The sequence below is a fragment of the Schistocerca americana genome, chromosome 10, assembly GCF_021461395.2.
Source record: "Schistocerca americana isolate TAMUIC-IGC-003095 chromosome 10, iqSchAmer2.1, whole genome shotgun sequence".
Lineage (NCBI taxonomy): Eukaryota > Metazoa > Arthropoda > Insecta > Orthoptera > Acrididae > Schistocerca > Schistocerca americana.
In genome coordinates, this window is record NC_060128.1 from 184273571 (window position 1) to 184285592 (window position 12022).

Consider the following 12022-nt stretch of genomic DNA (forward strand, 5'->3'; position numbering starts at 1 on the left):
ACTTTTTATTGCATATTCGTGTAGTACGTAAAGAAATATGAATGTTTTTCGCTTTGTGCGTGTGCTATGTATGCTGCTCGGTATTCTGGACAACATCATCCAAGTGTCCGGACCGTTCGCCGGATAGTTACGTTATTTAAGAAAACAGGAAGTGTTCAGCCACATGTCAAACGTCAACCACGACCTGCAACAAATGCTGATGCCCAAGTAGGTGTTTTAGCTGCTGTCGCGGCTAATCCGCACATGAGTAGCAGACAAATTGCGCGAGAATGGGGAATCTCAAAAACGTCGGTGGTGAGAATGCTACATCAACATCGATTGCACCCGTACCGTATTTCTATGCACCAGGAACTGCATGGCGACGACTTTGCGTCGTGTACAGTTCTGCCACTGGGCGGAAGAGAAAGTACGCGACGATGCCAGATTCTTTGCACGCGTTCTATTTAGCGACGGAGCGTCATTCACCAACAGCGGTAACGTAAACCGGCATAATATGCACTATTGGGCAACGGAAAATCCACGATGGCTGCGACAAGTGGAACATCAGCGATCTTGGCGGGTTAATGTATGGTGCGGCATTATGGGAGGTAGGATAATTGGCCCCCATTTTGTCGATGGCAATCTAAATGGTGCAATGTATGCTGATTTCTTACGTAATGTTCTACCGATGTTACTACAAGATGTTTCACTGCATGACAGAATGGCGATGTACTTCCAACATGATGGATGTCCGGCACGTAGCTGGCGTGCGGTTGAAGCGGTATCGAATAGCATATTTCGTGACAGGTGGATTGGTCGTCGAAGCACCATACAATGGCCCGCACGTTCACCGGATCTGACGTCCCCGGATTTCTTTCTGTGGGGAAAGTTGAAGGATATTTGCTATCGTGATCCACCGACAACGTCTGACAACATGCGTCAGCGCATTGTCACTGCATGTGTAAACATTACGGAAGGCGAACTACTCACTGTTGAGAGGAATGTCGTTACACGTATTGCCAAATGCATTGAGGTTGATGGACATCATTCTGAGCATTTCTTGCATTAATGTGGTATTTACAGGTAATCACGCTGTAACAGCATGCGTTCTCAGAAATGAACAACCGAAATAAAATGTTCAAACGTACCTACGTTCTGTATTTTAATTTAAAAAACCTACCTGTTACCAACTGTTCGTCTAAAATTGTGAGCCATATGTTTGTGACTATTACTTCGCCATCTACTGTAATCTCCCCACGGAAAATTACCCTCTACCACGCAATAATTAATAATGGTCAACCAAATCATCCACATGTATTTACGTTTGAAAAGTATCTGATCAGATTTTCTAGTAATATATGCGCCGACAGCTCGTCGACGCCACGGTATTTTTCTAGTACGTTTATTCTTTGGAACAACAGAGGTACAGAAATGTATGCTCCATGGTTATTATAGAGAGAGAGAGGAACAGCTTCGGAAGTATCGGTTGGAAGATTGTTGGATTGCTAAAGGAGATTTATTTACTCTTCTTCGCGCTAAAGCGAGCTAGGAAAGTTTGTGCCGCTTGCGTGATAGATAAAGAGAAAGAAAAACCTGTAAAAGAAAATTACATGAGACTTGGAACCAACAGAAAACGGAACATGTACGGAAATGGATTCAATATACAATTTTCCTCAGAAATATGGTTTGTGACCATTTTATTCTAGAGTGAATGACGAATGAGTTCTCTGTCTGAACCATTGATGATTGTCTGGGCCCTGTAATTAATTGGGAAGTTTCAGCTGTGACGAAGAGAGCCTGCAATCTCTGAGTTTTTTTAAATCGTCCAAAAAGGCTTCGTCCACATCTGAAATTTTAGATATGTCGTAAACTGAACGAATTGTTCAAACGATCGATTTTCCCAACTGAATGCAGCGCTTAATAATAATAACAAATGTAAAGATCTTTTCTAGCAAGCCAGCCGCTGAATATTAAGACGAAGGGCTCCACCAGAGATTCTACTAGGCTGATTTCACGTAAATAATATATTTAAACTGTACACAGATAGAGGACAGAGAGAGAGAGAGAGAGAGTGAGAGAATCCTCCATTAGCATAATTGTTTCTCTGTCTTTTCACGGATCAGCCTAACTAGAAAAGACGAAGCCCTGACCTTATTGTACCGATTTATGTGTGAGAGGGAAAGAGCGATAAAGGCGACAGATACACTTCTGTACAGACAAAACATTACACCAAGTTAGCGGCAAGCTGCATTCACATAGACTTTCATCATTTACAAAAGCAGAGTAGAATTCATTATACTACCACAAAGCGGAAAACATTCATATTTCTTTAGGTATTACACGAATATGTAATAAAAATTGGGGTTCCTATTTTTTAAAAAAAACGCAGTTGCTATCCGTTTGACCTATGGCAGCGCCATCTAGCGGGCCAACCATAGCGCCATCTGGTTTCCCCCTTCAAGCTAGACTTTCGTTCTTTGTAGTTTTTTTTCTTTTGACGCTTATGTGGTGAGATATTTGGCCCGGTCACTATCAATGGACCACCCTGTATATAAACTAGCAGTCCCGGGTTGCTTGTAGAAGGGGACGAGGAGAAGGGAACTCACTCACCTGTAGCCCTTCATACACCTGCACCCGCCGGGTCCCTTACAGACTGTGTAAGGTCCACACAGAGCCCCACAGTCGAGCCGGCACTCGAGCAGTCCTCCGTCGCTCACCGTCAGCTTGTACCCCGCGACACACTGGCACCCCTGGGAGCCGTTGGTCCAGCAGCGCAGCGTCGCCACGCACGTGCTGAGGCCGTCTTCTGCCTCGGCCTGGTGGTAGCCTGCATCGCACTCGCAGCTGTTCGGCGCCGTGCACCTTCCGTCAGGGCAGCCAGAGGCGCACGACGGCTGACACGTCCGCAGCCCGCTCGTCCCATTCGGTTTCAACTCGTACCTGGCGGGGAGAGAGAGAGACACAACGTGACACAGCATCCTGCAATGTTCCTGCCTAACGAACTACTCTAATTACTGAAACTTCCTGGCTAATTAAAACTGTGTACCCGACCGAGATCCGAACTCAGGACTTTTGCCTTTTGCGGGCAAGTGCTCTACCATCTGAGCTACCCAAGCACGACTCACGACCCGTAATCACAGCTTTACTTCCGCCGGTACCTCGCCTCCTGCTTTCCAAACTTGACAGAAGCTCTCCTGCAAACCTTGCAGAACTAGCACTCCTGGAAGAAAGGATATTGCGGAGACATGGCTTAGCCACAGCCTGGGGGATGTTTCCAGAATGAGATTTTCACTCTGCAGCGGAGTGTGTGCTGATATGAAACTTCCTGGCAGATTAAAACTGTGTGCCGGACCGAGACTCGAACTCGGGACCTTTGCCTTTCGCGGGCAAGTGCTCTACCAGCTGAGCTACCCAAGCACGACTCACGACCCGTAATCACAGCTTTACTTCCGCCGGTACCTCGCCTCCTGCTTTCCAAACTTGACAGAAGCTCTCCTGCAAACCTTGCAGAACTAGCACTCCTGGAAGAAAGGATATTGCGAAGGCATGGCTTAGCCACAGCCTGGGGGATGTTTCCAGAATGAGATTTTCACTCTGCAGCGGAGTGTGTGCTGATATGAAACTTCCTGGCAGATTAAAACTGTGTGCCGGACCGAGATCCGAACTCAGGAGTTTTGCCTTTCGCGGGCAAGTGCTCTACCACCTGAGCTACCCTAGCACGACTGACGACCCGCCCTCACAGCCCCACTTCTGCCAGTACCTCGTCTCCTACCTTCCAAACTACACAGAAGCTTGAAAGACGTGCACTTCATTCACCATTCAGTCCTCGCATTTCATATTTCTAATCCACGCATTCTGGTATTCGGTAAAATAATAATTCAGGCTATATTAATAATTTCTATGGGTTGCCTGATTTATTTGACGATTTTTACTGCTTGTCTCACACTGATCTGTGAGAGGAGCTTGGCGGTAGGAATTTATTTATGGGTGAGGCCAACAGTCTTCCTATACCCGGGCCGCTGAAACATTGCACTTGACGTTTGCGCATGAAGTTGGCAGCGTAACAGAGTAACAAGTGAAGAACGATAGGCGCTAGGCGTTCAGCGTGGGGCGCCAGCCAATCACAGCGCAGTGAGCGCAGCTGTTACTCACGTGCTGTGACGTCAAAGTTTCCGCGTTGCCGGCTTTGTTTAGTGAATGTGTATACAACGTGAATTGTATGTTGCTTACCGCGTGTTTTCGTTGTACTGTGTGCTATATAGTTGTGACTTTTGTTACGTTGTGAGTGTACATACTTGGAAAATGCCACCGAAAAGACTTCGTTCACTTAGTGACAATCCTTTGCGTCGAGGGGTGCCGCTAAACAGCCAGGCACTGGAGTTATTACGCAGAACTCGTGAGTTTTACGAGCAGGAGAAAAACTACGTAAGCATTCATGGACAGCCATCAATTCCTGCCGACAAAGTTGTGGAACGTACGTCGAAAACTCTTGGTATTAGTGCAAGAACTGTAGTAAGTAAGGGAGTATTACTACAAGACTTGGAAGATACTGAAGTGAGCCGTAATGATTCCGAGCTGTCTGGATCAAATAATACATTTTTATCAACCCCGGGAAAGAAGAAAAAGCGGCCTAGTCCTATCACAGATTCAGATTCTTTCCAGACTGATGCAATTCGTAGGCATGTTTATGCTTACTACAGCAGAAAAGAGTATCCGACTGTAGCTAAGTTATTAATCTCTTTAAAAGAAAGTGAACTCTTCAGGGGTGGTAAAACATCACTAAAAATTGTGCTAAAAATATGGTTCAAATGGCTCTGAGCACTATGGGACTTAACAGCTGTGGTCATCAGTCCCCTAGAACTTAGAACTACTTAAACCTAACTAACCTAAGGACATCACACACATCCATGCCCGAGGCAGGATTCGAACCTGCGACCGTAGCAGTCACGCGGTTCCGGACTGCGCGCCTAGAACCGCGAGACCATCGCGGCCGGCTAAAAAATATGGGTTTCCGTTACAAAACGCTAGACGGACACAAAGTACTGTTAGAGAGGGCACATATTGTTACCGCTCGTAGTATTTTCTTGCACAAACTTGTGGGCAGAGACATTCATTCCATAATTTGGCTAGACGAAACGAGGGTTAATGCCGGGGAAGCTGTCAGTAAATGTTGGACGGATAACACACCCAGCAGCAGCGGCCATCAGCCAATGGGAAGAGGAGCTAGATTAATTGTGGTTCATGCAGGCTCCTCCAGTGGTTTTGTCCCTGACGCACTTTTAGTTTTTAGATCGAAAAAGACTGGTGATTACCATGAAGATATGGATCACACACGATTTGTTGAGTGGTTCAGGAACCTTTTAAAACAATTTCCTGTCCCTACAACAATTGTAATGGACAATGCTCCATATCATTCGGTGATACAGAACAAAGCCCCAACCACAAATGATCGGAAAGAAGTTATGGTGCAGTGGTTACAGGCTCGAAATATTGCAGCGGATATGAGTATGACAAAGGTTCTGTTGTATTCTCTTGTTAAAGAAAATAAGCCTACGACACCTACATATGTAGTAGACGAAATTGCCAAGGAGCAGGGTTATACTGTAATAAGGCTGCCACCACATCACTGCCATTTCAACCCTATTGAGTTAATATGGAGTGATGTAAAAATGTATGTAAGGAACAACAACAAGTCCTTTACAATAACAGAGATGGAAAAGCTGTTGCGTGAAGCTCTTGTGACTGTGGATGCAGCCTCATGGAGAAAGAAATTAGCGCACATCGAGAAGCTTATACGAGCAGCACAGACAATAGAAGGCATTATCAGTGGCCATGAACAATTAATGATTTGTCTTGCTGATGACGACGATGAAGATGGTTTTGGCGATGAATCGGACAACAGTGACGATGGCGAGCTGGATGGAATTGCGTCATTATCGCTGTAAATTGGTGAGCGAAAAATTACTAATATTGGTTATTTATTGCAATCTCGGTTATTACTTATTTTGTAAACTACGTACATTATTGATTTGAAAGTACCAGTCGTCAGATGCTTGTTTTTTGTATTTCTTTGCTCCGTTATCGAAAGGGTGCGCATTGTTATGCTTTTACATGTATTGTTATACGGTTGTTTACTTCCTGTCATTGTAGTACAACTAAAAACGAGTTTTTATATACACTGTAATTGCTCAATCGCTTGCATTTACGAGACGGGACGGAAAACTGTATCGTCTGCTGTGTGTATAGAGGCTGCTGTTGCAACATCGCTATTACAGTGTAGCCAACCTAAATAGACAAAGAGCGAACTGTCAAGTGCAATGTTTCGCCGGCGGGGGTATAGCAGCCATGATGGCTCCCCGTTTCCTATCCTTTTCCCGATCGCCAGGGTAGCACGTGGTGGCGTTTGAAAGTTCAGTAGTGGCCTTACCAACCTTGTAGCTGATATTTCTTCTCAATTTTAACGTCGCGAGGTCGCCTCCCTGTGAAATTCCGGCCCTATGATTGGCCAGTTTAGGTGCGCGCCCGTTTTTCGCTGGCGGGCGGCAACCGCCCTCCGCGGATGGGTGGTGGACAAAGGGGCAGTAGCGGCAGTTATAGTGCGGCGTGCCAGAGACCGGAGGCGCCGCTTCCAGGAGATGGAAGTTCGGTAAGCAGGAGCGCCGACGTGCACTGTAGATTCGCGCCCTGCGGCCCAGAGGGGACCTGATAGGTCATTGTGAATAGTTTCGCATCTTTCGGGTTTTATTGCTTTAATACGGGAGGCTACCGAGCGATTCACGCACGGTAGCATCTTCTTAGTCTTGGCTAATTCCTGGTGGTGGTCGTTGCGCGCCTGCAACCCCTTCCTTTACTAAATGGTATTCTGTTTGATCGTTACTAAAATTCCTCTCCTCGTGCTATTGTGGCGTGTTACGAACGTACGTTGGGGCAGGCTGCTGAACTCGAATCTTTCTTCCCTCCACCCCCATTTGGTTGTATTATTGTTCGATTATCAACTGTTTAATAAATGAGTCCGTAAATCTTACATTCTCTCTCTTTCCTTACGTGAACTGACCCCTAGTGTAACAGAAGAATGCGGAACTATAACGGTTGCTATAAAGTCTCGCGCCACTAACGATAGGATAAAGATTCAATATCGCGCCTGGCACGACCATTACACGCATGGCACCGATGACAGTAATAACCATTTTCAATTATTCCCCATTGATAAACTGGGAAGTGTTTATGGCTCAGTGTGAGTACGTGAGCACTAAATCCACTTGATGTGGTGGAAGTAGTGGCCTCTGTTTTGCTTGGTGGTTTAGACAAAAAATATCAAAAAATCATAGCCCCTACTGCAAGGAATAGTAACCTGAAAAAAAAAAAAAAAACCGAGCCACCGCTTTTAAGCTCTTCAGCATCCCTTGCAGAACAAGCACACCTGGAAGAAAGGCTAAGCCATGTCTCCGCAATATCCTTTCTTCCAGGAGTGCTAGTTCTGCAAGGTATGCAGCAGAGCTTCTGTGAAGTTTGGAAGGTACAAGACGAGGTACTGGCGGAATGAAAGCTGTGAGGACGGGTCGTGAGTCGTGCTTGGGTAGCTCAGTTGGTAGAGCACTTGCCCGCAAAAGGCCAAGGTCTCAAGTTCGAGTCTCGGTCCGGCACACAGTTTTAATCTTCCAGTGAAACATCCCTTTAGAAAAATTTATGAATGATTGTGCTGATAAACCTCTACGTTATTTGATTTTCAAACAGCTGAGCAAAACTGAACGTACTCAGACATTAGTCTCTTTACTTATTCTGATCAACACTAAACTGACACACAATATTTTTAACGCAACGCAATCTGACTTTCAAAAATTCCTACAAAATAATAGCCCTGACTAACAATAACCTATACCTCTCATGAATCACTTACAAAAATCTTCGTTACTCGAACTACTGCAATACAGCGAGCGCCACTACTGCCAGCTAAATAATAGATTCTAACTACAGAAGGCACTAACTACTGATAGGCATAGTTAGCAAATGAAAGATTTTGATAGAGAGCAAACAATGTATCTACCTTAATAGTGTTCAAAAGTCATAATATACATATCAGTTCATGACATCCAGTCTTACAAATTTACTGTTTCTGGCGGACACACGTCCAGATGATCCGCTCTCAAAAGTCTGTCATCTCTCTCCCCGCATCCACCACTGCTGGCGGCTCACCTCCAACTGCGCAACGCTACGCGCTGTTCACATCCAACTGCCCAACACTACACAAGCGAATATTCCAACAATGCCAACCAGCCACAGACTGTACACAGCACAGCCAGTGATTTTCATACAGAGCGCTACGTGGCATTACCAATAGAAAAACCTAAACAGCCTACTTACACCACGAAGTTTCATATCAGCGCACAGTAGCCTGCAGAGTGAAAATCTCATTCTGGTACCCTAATTACTATTCACATTACCAATCTTCTTGGAGACTGAGTTCACAGCTGCAATTAATTGTGTAAATGATTTGGTGCAGCCTTCAGCTGTCGTTTATCGTTATTGGTTGTACATTTGTACAATGTAAGGGAGCAGTTTGACAGAGATTTAAATGAATGTTCTATATGAACACACGAAATGAGAAATTTCAATTTTGCGCATGTTCTGCAATGAATTATTGCAGGACCAGTAGACATGCAGTTGTTAGAAGCTCGTGATAGCTTTCTGCTCGTTCACGTTAGCTTTGTTTAGTTTTATATTTTTTTACTTTATTTATTTATTTCTAATACCACAACTTATTGCGTTTCAGATACAATGACATAAAAAGTCCCAACCAAAAAATAATTAACGTAGAATAATGCATCTGAAAGCAAGGGGAAACTACAGCCGTAATTTTTCCCGAGGGCATGCAACTTTCCTGTATGGTTAAATGATTATGGCGTCCTCTTGGGTACAATATTCCGGAGGTAAGCAAAACGAGGATAAAGGAATGTAGTCGAATTAAGTCGGGTGGTGCTCAGGGAATTAGATTAGGAAATGAGACACTTAAAGTAGTAAAGGAGTTTAGCTATTGGGGGAGCAAATTAACTGATCGTGGTCCAAGTAGAGAGGATATAAAATGTAGGCTGGCAATGGAAAGGAAAGTGTTTCCGAAGAGGAGAAATTTGATTACATCGAGTATAGATTTAAGTGTAAGGAAGTCGTTTCCGAAAGTATTTGTATGGAGTCTAGCCATGTATGGAAGTGAAACAGAAGGATGCTGAAGATTAGATGGGTAGATCACATAACTAATGACGAGGTACTGAACAGAATTGGGGAGAAGAGGAGTTTGTGGCACAACTTGACTAGAAGAAGGGATCGGTTGGTAGGACATGTTCTGAGGCATCAAGGGATCACCAATTTAGTGTTGGAGGGCAGCGTGGAGTGTAAAAATCGTAGAGGGACACCAAGAGTTGAATACACTAAGCAGATTCAGAAGCATGTAAGTTCTAATAGGTACTGGGAGAGGAAGAAGCTTGCACAGGATAGAGTAGCGTGGAGAGCTGCATCAAACCAGTCTCAGGACTGAAGACCAGAACAACAACAACAATTCATCTTCAGGAATACATTTGTCTAGGTAACATAATTCAGTGTTAACTTTGCAAGATCGCAGGTTAATGCAAGCACGAGGTAAGTCATTATCCATGAGGATAAAATCAGAGAGATTAGAGCCCACACAGAGGCATACCGACAATCCTTCTTTCCACGAACAATACGAGACTGGAATAGAAGGGAGAACCGATAGAGGTACTCAAGGTACCCTCCGCCACACACCGTCAGGTGGCTTGCGGATTAAGGATGTAGATGTAGGTGTAGATGTAGATGCAAATGTGGAATACTGATACATTTATAACCGGTGTAACATCCAGTATGTTGAATGAAAGCACGTAGACACGCATGTATTGTGCAGGTGCCGGATGTTAGTTTTCGGGTGGTTTCATGCCTGTTGCACTTGGTCAGTCAGTACAGGATGCAGGAGTTCTCGCCCGATGACGTACCATTTCTGCCCGACTAGAGACAGGTCTGGTGACTGAACAGGCCAAGGCAACATGTCGACACTGTGTAGAGCATACTGGGTTACAACAGCGGCGGTCGTTCGAGCGTTATCCTGTTGGAAAGCACCTCCTGGAACGCTGTTCATGAATGGCAGCACATGTGGACGAATCACCAGACAAACCTACACTTTTGCAGTCAGGGTGTGTGGCATGACTACGAGAGCGCTCCTGTTGTCATAAGAAATTGCACCTCAGACCAGAACTGCAGGCGTAGATCCAGCGTGTCTAGCAAGCAGACAGGCTGGCTGCAGGCCCGCAACTCGCCTCCTTCTAACCAACACACGGCCGTCACTGGCACCGAGACAGATGCAGCGGAAAACACAACAGACCTCCACCCTGCCCCCAAATGAGCGCTCGCTTGACACGGTTTAAATTTGCGTGTACGACGATAAGAATGCAGTGGGAATGTATTCACACCTGTTGGACGAATGTAATAAAACAAACACTCCAAACCGACAGTTCACGTAAGTCACATCCAATCAAAATCTGTAACGGAACCATCTGTGTGGATTGCTTACAATTATGTATTATTTATATTTCAGGACAATTAATCTACGTAATCTACTTATATGGTTTCCAAGTTTCGTCCTCGAAGCACTAGTGGACGTGTTCTTATTATGTGTCTGTGATTCAGATGTATACTGGATTCCATAGGAACTTCGCTTCTTAAGGGGATCCGGAACGCCCTATACTTGCAATGTTAAAATAACGCTTATAAATTACATCTTTCCTCACAAAGTATTTGAGGTAGGATGTTGAACTTTTTACAGATTATTTATTGGAATATGGGCTACAACTTAACACAGGGATTTTACAAAATTTTAGTTCAGTTATTAAAGATGATTTTTTTCAATTGTAATGAAAATTCACAACATTTTTTTGCAATTTTTTATTTATATATTCAAAAACATACAGTTTTTTGGAAAAAGGCTGTGTTAAATTATGCAGAAGGTACTGTGTAACATTTACTGAAAGTTTGAAACAAATATGTTTTGAAGATCCTTAGAAAACATGTAATTAGTATGAGAAAATAAAAGTTTTGGAATCGAGCAACAAAGATTGGATTAACTTTTTAGTGCACTCCAGGTCCATAGGATGGATTATCTTCATCCTCTGCAAACTCCTCCTCCAGCTTCCTCTTGTTCCTCCTCCTGTTTACTCTTGCTTGTATTTCTAGACTCTTTACAGCCCTGTCTGCAGCCCGAAGGCGTTCCTTGTCTAAAGCAAGCATCGCTCGTTGTTGTGTTCGTAGATTTTGCTACCATTTTCTTCAGTTGCAGTTACTGCAACACTGTTCCAAAAGGTGGTCATGTATGAACACTTATCACATTTCAGTTGTATTTCACTAGCAAGTCCTGCGTGCTTTATTATGGAGAGTTCTGGACCAACTTCACTACAATGAATACATCTTACACAGTTTGAAAAAATTCCTTTGAGAACCGACATATCAAATATTTCATTCACATCCGATTCGCCCATAAAACATTCATAGTTTTCACTCATTGAACCAAGCTTCTTCTGTGAAGTATTTTCTTTCCCACTTTGACTGCTATGGGCAGGTGTACTTGAGAGGTTAGGTTCACTCACTTGGTTATCGTCTTTATTGTTTACAGTAATAACACATACCTTTGGCTTTCCAACATTTCTCCTTTTCTTAAAAGCTTTCAGAGGATTTCTAATAACTTTACTTTTACTCATTATTATACTTCAACAAAACAGAGACTCAATAAACAGAATTAATTACGAATATTTTCGAGATAACGACAGAGTAAATAAACATGAAACAATCGACAATCACACCAGCGATATATATTGAACCATCACAGGTTAGCCACAACACATACTTTATCTCACATCACTAAAATGTACCTGATGAACACGGACGTTAATAATAACACCATTTGACAGCAGTTTAACAGCGCCACAGTGGATCACGCCCATGTAGAACACATTTCAAAAAAAAATTTAAAAATTGTTGTAGTCTTCGG

General features: G+C 43.8%; 1 protein-coding gene across 1 annotated transcript in view; it reads right to left on the reverse strand.

Annotated features, from left to right (window-relative positions):
• The window catches only part of LOC124552539 (platelet endothelial aggregation receptor 1-like), a 187556-nt gene that overhangs the window by 70416 nt on the left and 105118 nt on the right, over positions 1 to 12022 (reverse strand). Inside the window, exon 6 of the mRNA XM_047126857.1 lies at positions 2590 to 2919. Within this exon, the coding sequence (XP_046982813.1) occupies positions 2590 to 2919 (330 nt within the window). The remainder of the gene's footprint in view (positions 1 to 2589; positions 2920 to 12022) is intronic.